The following is an 18766-nucleotide window of genomic DNA, read 5'->3' as shown; positions in this document are numbered from 1 at the left end:
GAGGGCTGTGCCGCCATCCATCAGTACCGTATTCTTCCTGGTCACCGCCAAGACCACTGCATCCACTACCAGTGGCTTAAGCCATTCTTTATCCTGGTCTGGCACTGGATAAAGCCAAATCATAAAACTAGCCAGGTGAGAAGGCGCATCTGGAGCATCCCACTGTGCCTGAACAATGTCCCTTATGTCCTGATGCACAGGGAAGGTCCTCCCCAGCTTCCTCATCCCTTTAACCAAGGGATCAACCTTACACTGCTGCGGCATATCCAGAGTTTCCTCAAAATTCAAAGTAGACGACTGTAAGGAGATTAGCTCCTGCAAATCTTCCTTATGTAAGACCCTTACCACCAACAGGTCCTCCCCTGGCGGTAACTCCTTCTGAGAGACAAATGCCTCCTCTCCTTTCATACTGTCTTCTTCATCTAGGACCAGTTCATCCGGTTCTCCTCCTAAAGATTCTAAATCTGCCACCAAAGTGAGGTCTTGACTCTCCCAAGAGAGTCTGGGCCTTTTAGCTCCTGACCAGTCCCCTGAGAGCCCCAGGGCCACGATCGCCAAAGGACCAGACTAATGCAGAAAAAACACCTTAGAAATCTGTAGCACAAACTCTGGAAGAAACATCCCCCCCCCCCCCCCCCCGGGAGTCCTCCATGTAAAACTCCAAGCCCCACCACCCCTGCCAACTGCTGCAAGAGCTGTGCTGCACCCTGTCCTAAGTGGGCCTGAGAATCCAACATGGCGAGAGTTCCCGCCAAAACGGAAACCATTTTGCATCCAGTCCCTGGCTCCACTGAGGACACCATACAGCAGGAGAGTCCAAACCACGGCTCCTGGCTTCAAGCAATCCCGATGGCTCCACTTTCTCCGACGCAGTACAAATTTTGCAGATGCCGGCCGTCGTAAGACCGCACCGCTAACAGACTGTGTACTAGCACAGTTTCTTAGCCATGCCGCCTGAACGAGCCCACCGGAACGTTCTGAGTCTCTGAGGGGAACAACGTATTTTGGGGTTTTTTTTGTTTTTTTTCCAAACACGCTTTGCTCCGCTTCTGCCAAATCAAAATACTACTTTTCTTTTTTCTTCTTTTTTAAAGCCACGTGGCTATTTCCCTAGGTCCTGCAACACCCTTCCCTCGAAGGAGTGGAGGCCAAAACAGAGCTAAGAAAAGAAACAACACCAAGGCAACCTGCACTCAGGGAGAGCTCGGGATTACAGGGGAGGAGGGACTTGGCCACCAGAGTGCGCATTACAGAGTTGCACAGGGACAGAAATCTGACCCATCCCCGCCCGTCTCTGCTGGAATCTTACCTGTCCCCACCCACCCTGCAAATTTTTAACCCATCCCAACCCGTCCCCGCAAGAATTTAACCCATCCCCACCCATCCCCGTAAGAATTTAATGGTACATAAAAGAAAATTTCGGTCAGCTCCCTCAGTCTCTCTCTGGATTTGAGCCACAGCACTACAGACAAAGAAGGAATGGAAGTTGAAACTTGGAACGCTCTGGTATGCACATCTAAGATTTGTCTCTGATTTACTGGCACTATGTGCTGAGAGGTCACCACATGCATGCGCCAGTAGGTCAGGTGACATCCGATGCTCATGCCTGTGTCAGAGCTGAGGTCAGCGCATCAGCCCGGGAGCAAAGAGGATTAACTGTAACATAGTAAGTGACAGCAAATAAAGACCTGAATGGTCCAATCCAGTCTGCCCAATAGTCACACTCATTATCAATTCATGATTAGATCAACAAGTGTAATACTATATACTTGATTATAGTCTTTCATGTTTCTGGAACATAGACCATAGAAGTCTATCTGGCCCTATCCTTATGTTCCAACTGCTGGAGATGCCATTGAAGCCTGAAGCCCACAGTGGCCCCCTCAACTGTGGCCTTCTTTGTCACAGACTTCAAACAACTGACAAATTCCAGGCTGCAACACTCTTTATATCACTAAAGACACCGGAAGAGTTCAGCTTCTCTGCCTCCATCTGCTGGTAGAGTGGCATAACCCACTGGTCTGGACTCGTATAGCAGGATAAAAAGGGATTTATACAACATAATAAATATACCTTAGTGGTTAGCAAGTTTGTAGTCAATATTCAAATGGAGTTATAATTTACTGGTAACTAATGAATGTATAACTCCACTATCTGCATATTTTCAGTCACTATACAGACTGTATCAAGTCAAAAAATCCCTTTAACTACCCAACACTATGCATATAATGAAAGGGTAGAAAGAGGGCCTAATGAAGGAGGAGCTGTGACATTATACAGATAACAGCGATATTGCACCCCTATTCAATTAATCTGTTCAGCACTGCTGCCTATATTTACAGTGACACTGACTATACATATTAAAGGTCAGCATTTAAATTAAGCTGCTCACTGACACTCAATTTCAGAACATTAAATGCACAGTAATGTGGTCGCACATTTTAGTAAATCAGTCTTTAAATTCACATGTTTTAAAAGCAGTCCTATAGCCATTTTTGCTGATGACATTAAACAATGTCACACAGCGCAAGAATGGTTTTTAAGAGTGATAGCTTAAGAAAATGAGCAGAGAATGTGCTAATGAAATTTAGTACAGAAATGTAGAGAAGTGCACTTAGGAAGAATGAACAGCACAGGCAATGTACTTTCAGAGTCAAGTCTGCTAACATTAATAAGGAAAGAAACTGGGCATGAGTGTGCAAAGACAGGTGTATGTCAGCATACATTTAAAAAAGGAATCCGTAAATACGTAGTAATATGTCTTCAGAACAGGAAATGATGTTAATAAACCAAAAAGAGAGACTTGTCAATGTTCTTTTAATTAGCTGATGAAGTATTTCTGTGCTTTCACAGAATTATGTAGCACTGGTTAGTATTTCCATGCTCAATGCTTAACCACAGAAACACTTGAGGCTCCTTACACAAAGCTGCACTAGAAATTCCGGCACAGAAAACATGACAAAGCCCACAGGAATTGAATGAGCTTCGACACATTTGCCGCACTAGAACTGCTAGTACAGTTTTGTACAAGGAGCCCTTGATTTCTTTAATGCTTCTGCTAAAATCCTTTGGCTTCATAGTCCTGCATATTCAGTAGCAAAGTTCATAATTGAAAAACAAAACACAACAAATTAAAATCTGTCTACTTATTCATGAATTACATCAGTATATTAAAATTTCCTTGTGCCTAGCAAAGCAGTTGCAATATAAGAAACCCAGAAGGGGAGAATAAATAAATAAAGTTATCACCTTCATGCCATAATATTTTCTGTTTTCCCTCATGTAAAATTTGTCTTTTTACTCTAAAATTATTCACTATTTTCAGCATAAGGGAATCCTACTCGTGCTCTTCCTCAAATGTAGTATACATTTTTCAATGCAGAAAACATTGAGAGATGCTATGTTGGTGAGACAGACCAGATGTTAAAACTAAAGTAACAATGTTCAGCTCATGACAACATAGCATTCCATAATCTTTAAGTTCAATAAGATGTACACAATCCATGAAAGAGTAAAAAAGAAAAAAAAACTTGTGGGGTAAAATCAGTAAAGCAACCAAAACCTCAAACTCGTACAAGAAAGGCTATAAAATAAAAATTGTATCATTTATTTTTACATTAATTTTGCAACCTTTATGTATGAATTACTAACAATGCCACCAGATACCAGTCTGCCTAGTGCATGTATAACAAGGACAGAGAGTGCCCCATATGTATCTGGCCTCTAAGTGCTGAATAGAAAGTGATTTTTCTACCTGTAGAAAATACAAAATCGACAATATTCAGCTTGAATTTGCAATTCCTATTGTTATGCATTCTATTCTGCAGAACGAGTAATGTGATCAAATCACAATGTTGCTACAATTTTGGTACATATTTCCACCTGTCTACATTATGAAAGCTTCACACTGCATATTACGTTGTAATCTATTACAGGTCTGATGAATTGCAGACTCTAAGCCAGTGATTCCCAAACTGGGTTCCATAGAACCCTAGCATTCCCCAAATTCTCTTCAGGGATTCCTCAAGAAATTGGATTTTAGAATCTGATTGCATGAACATATGTTTACATAAATTGAGGGTTCCTCTGTGCATGAAAAGTTAATTTAGGGGTTCCGCCATAGTAAAAAGTCACTGGTTTAAGAAAAGACAATTGAATAGGACTGGAAACAAAGTGTATCCAATTTCCCTTACTTTAAGTCTAACACTTCGTAATGTTTCACTCATAAAGACTGTTGCATTTAAATACAAATCTAGCAAAGAACTTATACAACATAAGTTTGGAATAATTGCAATAAGAGAAGTTTTTATCAAGATATGCATAGTAAAAAGTACACATACAGGCGTATTTTCAAAGCACTTACAATTACAAAGTTACATGGAGAGGCATTTTCGACATGATGTCCAAGTCCAACTTTGGACGTTTTGCTCAAAGCGTCCAAAATTCAAGTGGGTACATAGCCATTTTCTAAACAGAAGAACATCTTAGCCATTTTCAAAAAAAAAAAAAAAAAGGTATTTCCTAGTGTGTTTATCTTTTTTGGTCCATTTTCGAAAAAAAAAAATCCACATGAAAAAAAAAGCACAAAATCAAGCCACTGGAATGTAGAAGGAGCCCTCATTCTCAGTTGACTGGCCACACAAACATCCAAGTAGTGGGGGACCTTAGGGGGCAACTGCAGTGGACTTCACATAAAAGGACCCAGGTACACATCTCATCAGTGCTTCCTTATATTTTACAGTGAACCCTCCAAAACTCACCAAAAACCTACTGTAAAGCACAATAATAGCTCTTATGGCTGCAGGTGTCACCTTTACATGGGTACAGTACGTTTTTGGGGGGGGGTTGGGGGGGCTAACTACTAGGCTACTCCAGGGACCTGCTGGCTGCTCTAGCAGGTCTGACTATAACATCTGAGGACGTCATAGAGGCTGGTATGCACCGTCTCTTTTATATCTTTGAAGAATGGGAGGGGGGCCATTCTTTTATTCCTCCAGTGGGTTATCTGGTCATGTAGGGTATTCGTCCTAAAAACAGGTCTAGCTCAAAACTTATTGTTTTAGTCCAGGTCTTAGGAATGTCCATATTCCGCCCTTAACATGTCCTTGGCACTCCCCCTTGACGAACTGCAGGCGAACAGCATAGACAAATGTCTGGGTTTCAAAAATACTGACTTGAATGTTTTGTGAGAAAAACGTCCGAATGCTGCTTTATGCCACTTTTAAACTTTTTTCTCTTTTGAAAATGAGCCCCATAGTAACCTATGGAATTTGTAAGTCTAAGTGCTTTGAAAATGAGCCGCATTGACTAATGAAAATTCATGCACTTCCTATTTTTTTTTACATTTTCATACTGTTTCTTAGTTTTATTCTGTAATGTACACTGCTTAGAGCAGAATAAAAAGTGAAGCTATAAATATACATAATAATGGTTGGATACTACAGCGTTTCCAAGAAAGAATGGTCTATTGTAATGTGTGAACAAGGCTTTAGAGTTCAGCAGTTTGGTGGGTTTACACACAGTTTTGGAGTCCTGCCATCAGAAATGGGGGACTCAGGTGTTCACAGTGTAAGAAGAATATTTATAACTTATGAAAGAAACCTGGTTTAGTTTATGTAGCATTTTTGTTAAAGGTTGATTTCTTATTGGGTCTGAGTGAAGTGGTGTGGTAGCTGTTAGTCCACTTTTTTTTTTAAAGTTTTACAATAATTTCAAGATACTTCTTGATTTAGTAAAGATGATTTACAGGAGAAAGAAAAAGAATTAATAATAATTCTATACATTTTCCATCTTATATTGACAAATAACTTGTCATAAACAAAAGGAAAAAAGGATCAAAGTAATTATGTTAATGATTTGCAATATAAAATGAAAATATTTCCATATTATTCATCTATAGTCCACAACTCGGGAGGCCTGTCACAAGGTCCAAGAAATACTAATACACATTTTTTTCCTTAGGAAACTAGGTTTAAGGGGGGGGGGAGAGTTCCAGGAAATTCTAACTATCTCACGGAGTAGATGTAACAATTGGTCTTGATTGATCTGAAGGTAATAAAGAGAAGAGGACATTTCTCTGGTAAGTGAACGCTATTTTGCTTTGTGCTTTGGGAACTTAAAGATTGGGGTTTAAAGGAGGAATTGTAGGTTTGTATTAGGCAAAATAAAAAAAAACATAAAAAGCAAATTTTATCAACTAATCTCCCTAGTCTTTTCCACTTAGTTTTAAAAACTCTGTACCACAGCATTAACAGATTAAACTAGATCCTGCAATGCCTGCTAGATTCTGTCTTCCCGCCCACCCCTAGGACAACTTTTCATTTATAGTCAGTTATTGTAATTAGGGGAACAAGCAAGGAGTGCTCTTACATAGTTTTAAATACATTTCATTTCCATCTAAGAAGGAAACAGTAAATAAATCATACAACATACTATATAAACTAAAAGACGCTTTTATATTAGGCTAATATCCTTAATACTATAGCAAGTTTTAAATTATTGAAAAACTCAGAAACGCTAAGATGGAGTCAGCAGTCCAGCAGTGAGAGGGGTGCTATCCAGTCTTTTGCATTGAGTGTCACATGTATGATTATCTCCCAGTTGGTGAGATGTCATATGTGTGTGTCCGATGCAAAGAGCTCCTAGCTCTCAGAGAACGTGTCTGTTCTCTTGAGGCTAGAGTAGCAGACTTGGTGGAGCTGAGGGAGACAGAGAGGTACATAGAGGAAACCTACAGGGATGTTGTAGAGCAGTCCCACCTCCAGTTTGGTAGCCCTTGTGCTACCTTGGAGGAGGGAGGTCTCCTAGAAGGAGAGCATTACCCTGGTGAAGTAGGAAGTACTCCTGTAGCAGGGACCTGCCCACCAGGGGACGTTCTATCCTCTCGCTCCGAGGATATGTCTCCAAGTGCTGACCGGGATGGAAAGGTTAGGACAGCTGTTGTAGTTGGTGATTCGATCATTAGGCCTATAGATAGCTGGGTGGCTGGTGGACGTGAGGATCGCCTGGTGACTTGCCTGCCTTGTGCGAAGGTGGCGGACCTCACACGTCACCTAGATAGGATTTTAGATAGTGCTGGGGAGAAGCCGGCTATCTTGGTACATGTGTGTACCAATGACATAGGAAAATGTGGGAGAGAGGTTCTGGAAGCCAAATTTAGGCTCTTAGGTGGAAAGCTCAAATCCAGATCCTCTAGGGTAGCATTTTCTGAAATGCTACCCGTTCCACGCGCAGGGCCCAAGAGACAGGCAGAGCTCCGGAGTCTCAATGCATGGATGAGACGATGGTGCAAGGAGGAGGGTTTTAGATTTGTTAGGAACTGGGCAACATTCTGGGGAAGGGGGAGCCTATTCCGAAAGGATGGGCTCCACCTTAACCAGGGTAGGACCAGGCTGCTGGCGTCAGCATTTAAAAAGGAGATAGAGCAGCTTTCGGGGGAAGGCCGACAGTCGCTCAAAAGCGCATGGTTCGGGATAATGTATCTTTCAAAGATATCACCAAAACAGGAAAGATAGGGTATCTTGATAGTGAGGTTGCAAAAGAGACCGTAGTAGATCAGATGTCCTTAAATAAAAATCAGACAAATGATTGCAAATTAATACTGTCAAGTACTAAGCATCATGTAAATAGGAACAACAAACGTAACTTTGAAATGTCTATATGTGCATGCCAGGAGCCTAAGAAATAAGATGGAAAAGTTAGAATATATTGCACTAAATGAAAAATTAGATATAATAGGCATCTCTGAGAACTGGTGGAAGAAGGATAACCAGTGGGACACTGTCATACCGGGGTACAAATTATATCGTAGTGATAGGGTGGATCGAATTGGTGGAGGGGTAGCATTGTACATTAACGAGAGCCTTGAATCAAATAGATTGAAACTTCTACAGAAAACAAAACACATCTTGGAATCCATGTGGATTGAAATTCCATGTGTAAAGGGGGAAAAGGATAATGATAGAAGTGTAATACCGTCCGCCTGGCAAGGATGAACATACGGATGCAGAAATGTTAAAGGAAATTAGGGACGTAGGGACGCAAACAAACACAATAATAATGGGTGATTTCAATTTCCCCGATATTGACTGGGTAAATGTAACATCGGGGCAACATCGGGGAAGTAAAATTTCTTGATGAAATCAAGGACAGCTTTATGGAGCTGCTGGTACAGGAGCCGACGAGAGAAGGAAAAATTCTAGACCTAGTCCTTAGTGGAGCGCATGATCTGGTGCGGGAGGTAATGGTGCTGGGGCCGCGTGATAACAGTGATCATAATATGATCGGATTTGATATTAGCTTTGAAGTAAGTATACACAGAGACATATTTTCAAAGCACTTAGCCTTCCAAAGTTCCATAGAAACCTATGGAACTTTGGAAGGCTAAGTGCTTTGAAAATATGCCTAATAGGAAATCAAATACGTTAGCGTTTAACTTTAAAAAAGGAGACTATGATAAAATGAGAAGAACGGTGAAAAAAAAACTTGGAGGAGCGACTTCGAGGGTCAAAAATTTACATCAGGCGTGGATGCTGTTCAAAAACACCATCCTGGAAGCCCAGGCCAAATATATTCCACGTATTAAGAAAGGAAGACAGAAGACCAAGTGACAGGCGGCATGGTTAAAAAGTGAGGTGAAGGAAGCTATTAGAGCTAAAAAAAAATCCTTCAAAAAATGGAAGAAGGAACCGACTGAAAATAATAAGAAACAGCATAAGGAATGTCAAGTCAAATTCAAAGCGCTGATAAGGAAGGCTAAGAGGGACTTTGAAAAAAAGACTGTGTTGGAGGCAAAAACACATAGTAAATTTTTTTTAGGTATATTAAAAGCAGGAAGCTGGCAAATAAATCAGTTGGACCGCTAGATGACCAAGGAGTAAAAGGGGCAATCAGGAAAGACAAAGCAGTAGTTGAGAGATTAAATGAATTCTTTGCTTCGGTCTTCACCGAGGAAAATTTGGGTGCGATACCGATGCCAAAATGGTATTCAAAGCTGACCAGTCGGAGAAACTTAATGAATTCTCTATAAACCTGGAGGATGTAATGGGGCAGTTCTACAAACTGAAGAGTAGCAAATCTCCTGGACCAGATGGTATTCATCCCAGAGTACTGACAGAACTGAAAAATGAGCTTGCGGAGCTATTGTTAGTAATATGTAATTTATCCTTAAAATCCAGCGTGGTACCGGAAGATTGGAGGGTGGCCAATGTAATGCCGATTTTTAAAAAAGGTTCCAGAAGAGATCCGGGAAATTATAGACCGGTGAGTCTGACTTCGGTGCCTGGCAAAATAGTAGACACTATTATTAAGAACAAAATTACAGAGCATATTCAAAAGCATGGATTAATGAGACAAAGTCAACATGGATTTAGTGAAGGGAAATCGTGCCTCACTAATCTACTACATCATCTTTGAAGGGGTGAACAAACATGTGGATAAAGGTGAGCCGGTCGATATTGTGTATCTGGATTTTCAGAAGGCATTTGACAAAGTATCTCATGAAAGACTCCAGAGGAAATTGGAGAGTCATGGGATAGGAGGTAGTGTTCTATTGTGGATTAAAAACTGGTTAAAAGATAGAAAACAGAGAGTAGAGTTAAATGGTCAGTATTCTCAATGGAGAAGGGTAGTTAGTGGGGTTCTCCAGAGGTCTGTGCTGGGACCGCTGCTCTTTATAAATGACCTAGAGATGGGAGTAACTAATGAGGTAATTAAATTTGCTGAAGACACAAAGTTATTCAAAGTCATTAAATCACGGGAGGATTGAGAAAAATTACAAGAGGACCTTACGAGACTGGGAGTCTAAATGGCAGATGACGTTTAATGTGAGCAAGTGCAAAGTGATGCATGTGGGACAGAGGAACCCGAATTATAGCTATGTCATGCAAGGTTCCACGTTAGGAGTCACGGACCAAGAAAGGGATCTAGGTGTTGTCATTGATGATACGTTGAAACCTTCTGCTCAGTGTGCTGCTACGGCTAAGAAAGCAAATAGAATGTTAGGTATTATTAGGAAAGGAATGGAAAACAAAAATGAGGATGTTATAATGCCTTTGTATCACTCCATGGTGTGACCGTACCTCGAATATTGTGTTCAATTCTGGTTGCCGCATCTCAAAAAAGATACAGTGGAATTAGAAAAGTTGCAGAGAAGGGCGACAAAAATGATAAAGGGGATGGGATGACTCCCCTATGAGGCTAAAGCGGCTATGGCTCTTCAGCTTGGAGAAAAGGCGGCTGAGGGGAGATATGATAGAGGTCTATAAAATAATGAGTGGAGTTGAATGGGTAGATGTGAAGCGTCTCTTTACGCTTTCCAAAAATACTAGGATTAGGGGGCATGCAATGAAGCTACGATGTAGTAAATTTAAAACGAATCTGAGAAAATGTTTCTTCACTCAACGTGTAATTAAACTCTGGAATTCGTTGCCAGAGAATGTGGTAAAGACGGTTAGCTTAGCGGAGTGTAAAAAAGGTTTGGACAGCTTCCTAAAGGAAAAGTCCATAGACCATTATTAAATGGACTTGGGGAAAATCCACTATTTCTGGGATAAGCAGTATAAAATGTTTTGTACTTTTTTGGGATCTTGTCAGGTATTTGTGACCTGGATTGGCCACTGTTGGAAACAGGATGCTGGGCTTGATGGACCTTTGGTCTTTCCCAGTATGGCAATACTTATGTGCTTATGTACTTATGCAATAAATAGAAGTAAAACAAAGCAAAAAAAAAAAGATAATACCTTTTTTATTAGACTTTCAAAGGCAGTACCTTATTGCTTGTGATCAGGTACAGAGAGAGCTTATTACTATATTAAAGGAAATTCTGATCACTGCAAAGTTTGATCTCTGGCCACCATATCTCATCCAGATTGCCTGAATTTGCTATAGTTCACTTGATTGGTGAACAGTTATGCCCTAATTCTATATATGGTGCTCAAAATTGTGCACACAAATAAGGGCATGTACCCAATTTGTCTACAGAATTTGATAAATGAGCCAATTAGCACCAATAATTAGGTGCTATTATGGCATTAACTAGAATTAAAATTGGCACACACATCTTTAGGCGTCAGGATCCGCATATACATTTTATGCCAATCCAAAATGGGGTGTGGCTATGTGAGGAACATGGGTGGACCAGGGGCATTCCTGGAATTTATGCACAATTTTATAGAATAAGGGAGATCCGCAACTAGCTTACGCATAAGAATTTACACCAGGTTTTACTTGATATAAATCTGTAGATCCCGGCACCAACAGTGCCCAACTCTAAGTACCGTTTATATAGAACAGCGCTTAAAGCTAATTTTGCTAATTTCTTTTTAATCTGCACCCAAATTTGGCCACTATTTATAGAACTGAGTCCTTAGCGTTCCAATCTGTTCACCGCAAGGATGCTCTATCTATACGCTGATCCCATGCTAAGGACAACACACTTATTTACCCTATTGTTAACAGAGGTGTGCAATTTAATATGCTAATATATCCTTTTGCCTTCTGGGTGCAGCCACTGGATGATAACTGGACTTCATTCAAGCCTATGGATCCCTTTTCATTTTAATTGTGGACCTAATCAGTTTAAAGAGGCTGACATTCACTGTTCCATCTAAGCTCAGAAGTAATCCTCTACCTATAGTCCTGTCAGTGGGGAGCACTGTTTCACTATCACATTTTCAATAGTGAGGGAAGGCAAGCTCTGCAGAACTCCAAGGAACTTGCCTGTCCCTAGTGCTTGAAGCGCCACCCCTTCTGGCAGCAATGCAGTTGGAGGACTCCCGCTCAGCTTAGAGGGAACAGTGCTGACACCTCTTGTTGCTGGAACAATTTTTCCTCTTGCTCCTTGTCTGCCAAGCTCTCATACTCACCGACTACCTCACATATATTATACTTGGCATTGTTGTTTTTATCTGTTCTTTCCCCCAAAACATTTCTTTTTTCCATTGCTCCCAGAGTGTATGGCATCTGCCTTCTTAAGAACACTGCTCTACAGTTCAAACTATTTACTGAACAATACCTGGTGCAGTCCTACACCACTGATCTCAAATCACCATTAATGAGACAACCTATTCCACACACCTCTGGTTACCAATGACTAATGACATTCCAGGCTCATCTCACATGTTGTGAATCCATTACCTCTTGGCATGGAAAAGAGACTTTATATAAACTGCTAAACTTTCCAGGACTCCATGCCCATCCTGATGACCTGAAGGCAATCTCTAATGAAGTGAATCATACCATTGCTTATAAAAATGCAAGGCTCGTGTGTGTGTGTATGTATGTGTGTGTGCGCGTGTGTATGGGAAATTTTATTTGGTTGTACAAATTTTGCTTTGCATTGTCATGATTTTCCTGTGCTATAAATTGATATACATGTACATCTCCTTGCATGTCCTACAAAATATCACCAACATTTAAAGGTTGTTACAGGGTCAGTTCGGACCACCAGCGCGACACCTGATGGAGCAGATCTAAACAACTTGGGCACACTTTCTAATTAATACCATCCTTTAATCCAATTCAAAATTGACTACTCCACAGAACAAGTCAACTTTCTAGACACCACTGTTTCTATCCACAATGGCTATATACAAACATCTAAATACAAGACACCAACTGGCAGATGCAGCTACCTCCACAACTCTAGCTTCCACCCTTCACATACAAAAAAAAAAAGTCCATTATTCACAGCCAAGCCATTTGATACCTCTGCATCTGCTCCAAGAGACAGAGATAAACACCTCAAAATTCTGACTGAATCCTTCAAACAAAAAGATACAACCCTCCCAAAATAATCTCAAAGAAGACTGCCTCTTCCTTCAAAATATCCAGGGAAAAACGACTGCAGTACAAAGAAAAGAAAACCACAGAGCGAGCCCCTTGTAGCAACATACCAATCCAAAGTGGAAAAACCAATAAGAAGAATAAAAGATCTATAGCTACTACCCCAGGAGGATGAATTACTGAAAAGAGATATTCTCAGCTCCACCTATGCTGACCTTCTGACAACCACTTAATCTGAAACAAAAATTTGTGAAAATCAGGCTCCCAGGAAAAAGTGAAAAATAGAACAGTGCACATCCTTGCAATATACCAAGCTGCACACTATGCCAACGTATATCATACGACACAGTCGCTCACATGGGAAAAACATTCACCATAAGGGGATCCTACCATCTTCAAATGAAGTGTATATTATTAAATGCAAAAAAATGTGAAAAAGGATGATATGTTGGAGAGACAGTCCAAATGCTTAAAACTAGGTTCAATTTACATTAGCACCACATTAAACACTACAATGCTGACCAAGGTGACACCTCTGTAGAACAGCATTTTGCCAGACCAGAGCACTGCATGAACGGCTTTATGGTGAGAATTCTAATAGGAAATTTCAAAACCAACCAGGAATGTAAAACCTTTAAAGTTAAAAGATTAAATATTTTGACACCCACTAGACCGGACTTAAAGAAATTATACTGCTTTGCCACCCTCTTAGCACTCATCCATCTCTCCCTGTTTCTCTCCCCATGAGACTGTCATTGGAATACTTTTATGTTTCACGTATATATTCTGATATATATCATTTGCTCATTTCTGATCTAAAGATAGCTTTTGAAGGAAATATTAATCAAAATGTATTGTTAGTCCAATTAAAAAAAAGGTATCGTGTTATTTTGTTTTATTCCTATTTATTACCTTATTGGGTCTAAAGAACTTAAAAATGATCGTCATTATCCAATTAACCTTCTCCTTTTCTTGAACTTCCCTACAAAAAAACACTTTTCTTTCTCAAATCCAATCTCCAAAACTCAACTTTTGGAAGCTGTTTTTAAATATTTAACCACTGGTTCTGCTGGTCATAATCTGGTTGTTTTATAACAATTTTCTCCATCAACAAAATTCCCAAGTCTCTTTCACCCTGTTGTGACTCAATTGTAAGGGGGGGGGTGTACAGTGCTGAATATATCTAGTAGTGCTACAGAAACAGTAGTACTATTAGAATACAGTTTATTCTAATCATCTGCTTTTACCATTATTATGCAAAGCAATTAACATACAATTACAAAAAGTGTAAAACCACATTAATCCTGACAAAAACAACAAACATTTTAAAAACCCATACTTAAAAAAAACAATATAAACACACTCAAATGCATAGGAGCCAACTTTTCAAAATGATTGGGGGTGGAAAACTTAAACCAAATTGCCCATTCACTGGACACACTGAAGAAGTTCCCTCAATAGAGGTACTCAAGCATCCACACAGCTGACATCTATGCTCAAAGGTATCAGTGCAAAATAAGTTTAAAAAAATCTTTAATTTGTTTATAGCTACTGTTTCACTTTTCTTGTTTTATTTTTAAATTTTATTATTGTTTTTCTTTTCAATATATAGATTTGAAACCATTTTCCCTAACCTAATTATCATTTTACTGCCAGAAGGAGAAATTACCCTTAAAATAGAAGCCCCTGATGTTTGATCAGTTTTGTGCTCTCCACATTAAACTTTTCTAAGGGGGTCTTTTACTAAGCCGTGGTAGCGTTTTTAGCTCATGGTAGCAATCAACTGGCGGTAAACACCAAGACGCTCATAGGAACAGAATGGGCATCTCAGCATTTACCGCCAACTGATCTCTACCACAGCTTAGAAAAAGACCCCCTAAGTCCTTGGCAGGCATCACTGGTGAGAAATGTGTTCACTAGGAGAAAAGCAGAAACAGCCAGCTCATAAAGCTATGCTTCACTTTAGATCCCCAGAAAATATTCCTCTTGCAAAACTAAAAGACAACTAGAACAACTGGAGAAAGGAAAGGCAAAGGGTCGTGGATTTGATATATCGCTTTTCTGTGGTGTGGTTGATATATGAAGGTAGTTTTCTCTGTCCTTAGTGGGCTCACAATCTTTGTGCCTAGAGCACTGAGTGCTGCAGTGGGAATCAAACCCAGTTCCCCAGGTTCTCAGCCCATGCACTAACCATTAGGCCATTCCTCCACTCTTATCAACAACAAATAATGCTTTTCAAAGGGTACTTTATCAGAAAGATGGCTGATTGGCCAAAGTTAAGGTGTGTTTCGAGCCAATCAAAACGCAGCTTCTCAACCATTCAATGCAGCTCTCTCCCAGGCTAGGCAGCAAATGATTTCACACAGTTAAACTTGTGTTCCTATTTTGTTCAGAATAATAAAAAGTTATGGCAAAGCACAACCAGGCTTTGGCAGGTTTGCCTACTGCTTTAGATGAACTATTTAGTTTCACACCAAATATTTAACTTCAGCTTTCTATCTCACTGGTATCATCCATTCACTACTATATGTGTGTCCCTTTCATATATATTTCTCAGAATTACACACTTTAATGAGTTTTAATCAAGAGGTCCTGTGTGTGAGCAGTTTGGTCATTTCTCCACACAGTTTCTCATGCTCATTTTAAGTTTGAAAGTAAGGAGAAACCAACTTAATTGATGAACATTTAAAGTATGGTGTCATTGCAACAGTTGGATTATTTTTTTTCAAAATTTCCAAACACATTTTACTTGATATTGGAATTGTTTAAGTACATTTACATCCCAAAACTAAAGAAAAAAAACATGCAAGTCTTTTGGGCATCTTGTGGAGGTCAGTTTAGGATCCAGCTGATCATTGTGACAGATATGTTTCTTTCACAGATGTATGTGAAAAATGCAGGCAGAGTTGGACCCCGAGTTTGTCAAAGCAAAAGCAGATATTGGGTACTGAATGGAAAGATATGCTGCTAACTAGGCACATACACAAGGGTTTTCCAAACAGATCCACTAGGTTTTAAATCACTAAACATTGTTTTACAAGGGCCCATGATTACAAGTATATATAACTTGAAACACTGAATTATTGATAAGATTTTGAGAGTTATTTTCTCCCTGGCTAAATGAAAAAAAAAAAAACATTGAGATGGAAGTAAAAAAAATGATGAAGTTCTGTATTATTTTAAGGCATCAGCTGTAAGGTAGAAAAACTGCAAACATAAATGACGGCTAAAGACTGCTACAACAACATAATGAGAAAAAAAACGCACAATATTCACTCTGTGGCTATGAAGATCTTTACACAAACAAGACTTATCAAAGAAATGAACTGGTATTTTAGATGTGAATTAACCAGATACACACTAAGTACCAACATTCAACTTGCAAGCCAAATTTACAAATGCAGAGATGATGTTTCTGAACCATTATGTGCAACAGGGCCACCACGAGTCTACAGGTTTCAACCCCACAGAAGTCTTTAATAGAAATCACTTCAGATTGGAATCCATTTTTATCATGTGTTTCTGTTCTCACAGAATAAAACTTCAAGCTGTTTTCAGAACACTAAAATATGAATGAGGTCCAGGCGCTTTGTCATATAGTGACAGACATTTATTTTAGAAAAATGCACACACAAAAAAAAAGAATGAATCTTGCCTTATAATCTTTGCTGCTGATCACATACTATATCCTAAAAGCTGCTACCACAGCACTACCTGGCAAGTGTCAACGGAAACTTTAATGCCGACACACAGGTTCAGATTAGAAATCCAAACAATAAAGCATCTGACTCTGCCAATGCAACCATCATTTAGCAGGAGGTGATTATCACTATACTGAATTTATTGTACAAAAAAAAAAAAAAAGATACCTTTGAGCTAAAGCCCAACAATGACCCAACGTTATTTTAAAACTAATTAAGGTCGTGAACTTTTAACCTAGCCATTAATCCTGAAAAAAAAAAAACCCACGATCAGTACCATGAAACCAATCATCACCAGGAAATATGCTCTGGGAGCAAGCGTTTAGGGCTTAAAAATCCTGCCAGCTACCAAAAAGGTGCAGAAATATTTCACAGAAATGCACCAGCTCGGGCTGACTGAAGACGAGAGCGAACCATCTGTAGTGTTGTCCAGAGGTTTTATTAACAGTTCGAGCACGATCCGATGCCAAAAAACCTTCCCTGCCTGAGGCGCTGGGGATGAACATGCCCTCCTCCCGATTTCAGATGAGCCTTAACCCTCACCTGCATGCAAAAAACAGTTGGGACTGAGTCTGACAGTGCAATTGCCACTTCTCCCCACGGCACCCTCCCTGAGGAAGTTATCCCCAGCACCCGATGTCCCACTCCCACCCCCTAAATCTACCTGTAAACCTGGAATTAAGTCAGGCACATACATGCATGCGGCTCCTCAGGAGCCCCCCCCCCCCCCCCCTCCCAAACATCTATAAATAGCGCCTTCGTGCTAGGAGCCTCCTCGATCCCCCTCCCCCCAATATTTCTGGAAAAACAGAGTCTGGTGTTGAGCAGCGCAGAGCCCATGCCATTCTCTCCTTATCATAACATCACTTCTAAATTTGCTAGGTGCCAATGGGTCAGGTTGAGTAACCAGTCCCATTCCCCCACACATCTTTCAACAGCAACAGCCACCTTTTTATTCGGGGACCGAAATCTAGTCTATACCCCAGGAGGAGCCGCACCAGAATACAAGCCATTTCCAACCTTCCGGATCAGAAGTGTGAAATCAGTGGGGAGAAGTGGCCCAACCCCAGCCGCCACGAAGAGCGAAAGGCAAAGGCCCAGGTCCGGGCGGCATCACCCCCCGCTCTCTCCCCTCTTACCTCGGTTAATCATCCTCAAGGCGTGAGTGAAGGAAAAGTCCAACGAATCCTTCTCCGCCAACAGCTCGGGTAGGTACTTCTCGTCCATCATCTCCCCCCTCCCAAATATCACCGCTGGCAACTGGGTGCGGGGGGGAAGAAGGAAAACGGAGCTAGGGGCAATCAAACCAAAAACGAGCCCAAAAGTCTGTGCGAAGGAAAGCAGAAGCGAGTTCTTACAGAACAGCTGGTTTTCCTCACGTCGCTTTTCTCTCCGAAACAAGTTCTTGTCCTCTGGCTGTCATCAACGTGACCCAGGATCACACGGGCTTATTTCCGCCCCTCCAACCCAAAACAAATCTTGCTTTTGTTTTTCCCCCCCGGGTTACAGCAGCGAAGTTATAGACCTGCTCGGCTCACTTTAGAAACGCGTGTGTATGTGTAGTAGTTCTAGATACGTGTGTGCTTTTGAACGTGTACAAGCAACGTAGCTCCGCTGTTCGTAGAAACCGTTTGGCTTCGATTATCCAAACAACAACAACAAACCCCCCCCCTAAAAAAAAAAAGGCGTCAGCAGCAACTACGCACAACCACTCCACATGCTGACAGCCAGCGAACTGATCACCTATCCCCCTTTCGCTCTCTTTACTCCGCACATTGGCCACTCAGCTTTCAAAAAGATAAACCAGTTAAACGGTAACCACCCTCCCCCACGCCTCAGCTCGCGGCCGCGTATCCCTCCGCAGTCCCGCCTTTAACCCCGCCCAACCGTCAACCTAACCTTCTTGCTCCAAAGCTAGCCCCGCCCTCCCCCCGAAATGTGGCCTAGCAGCAGCGGAAGAAAGAAGGGGCTGGGCGAATGTGGGGAGAAAGACGATGGATTGGACGAGAAATAGTCCGCTGTTGTTGGTTCCTATTGGACTGTGAATATGACAGCTGCGATGATCGGGGTCTTCGGTTTTGCTGAATGGATCGCTTAGTGCGCCCCACCCCCCCTCCAGCTGGTTTATTTTTTTTGGGGGGGGGCCCCCTTCAAAGGTCTCCTGCGCTTCCGGCTTGTATTTTTTGACCGATGGTTATACACATCACACACAACTCGCAGCTCTTTGTGAGTCTGGACAAGTCACTTAACCCTCCATTGCCCCAGCGGTACAAATAAGTACC

General features: G+C 41.0%; 1 protein-coding gene across 1 annotated transcript in view; it reads right to left on the bottom strand.

Moving 5' to 3' along the window:
- Window positions 1–18326, bottom strand: part of KHDRBS3 (KH RNA binding domain containing, signal transduction associated 3) — a 443659-nt gene extending 425333 nt beyond the window's left edge. Inside the window, exon 1 of the mRNA XM_030219492.1 lies at window positions 17624–18326. Coding sequence (XP_030075352.1) covers window positions 17624–17714 — 91 coding nt within the window. The 5' untranslated portion in view covers window positions 17715–18326. The remainder of the gene's footprint in view (window positions 1–17623) is intronic.
- Window positions 18327–18766: the final 440 nt, after the last annotated feature.

This window comes from Microcaecilia unicolor, chromosome 1, assembly GCF_901765095.1.
Source record: "Microcaecilia unicolor chromosome 1, aMicUni1.1, whole genome shotgun sequence".
In the NCBI taxonomy this organism is placed as follows: Eukaryota; Metazoa; Chordata; class Amphibia; order Gymnophiona; family Siphonopidae; genus Microcaecilia; species Microcaecilia unicolor.
Note: the sequence above shows the minus strand (reverse complement) of the source record. Positions and strands in the feature narration are given on the sequence as shown.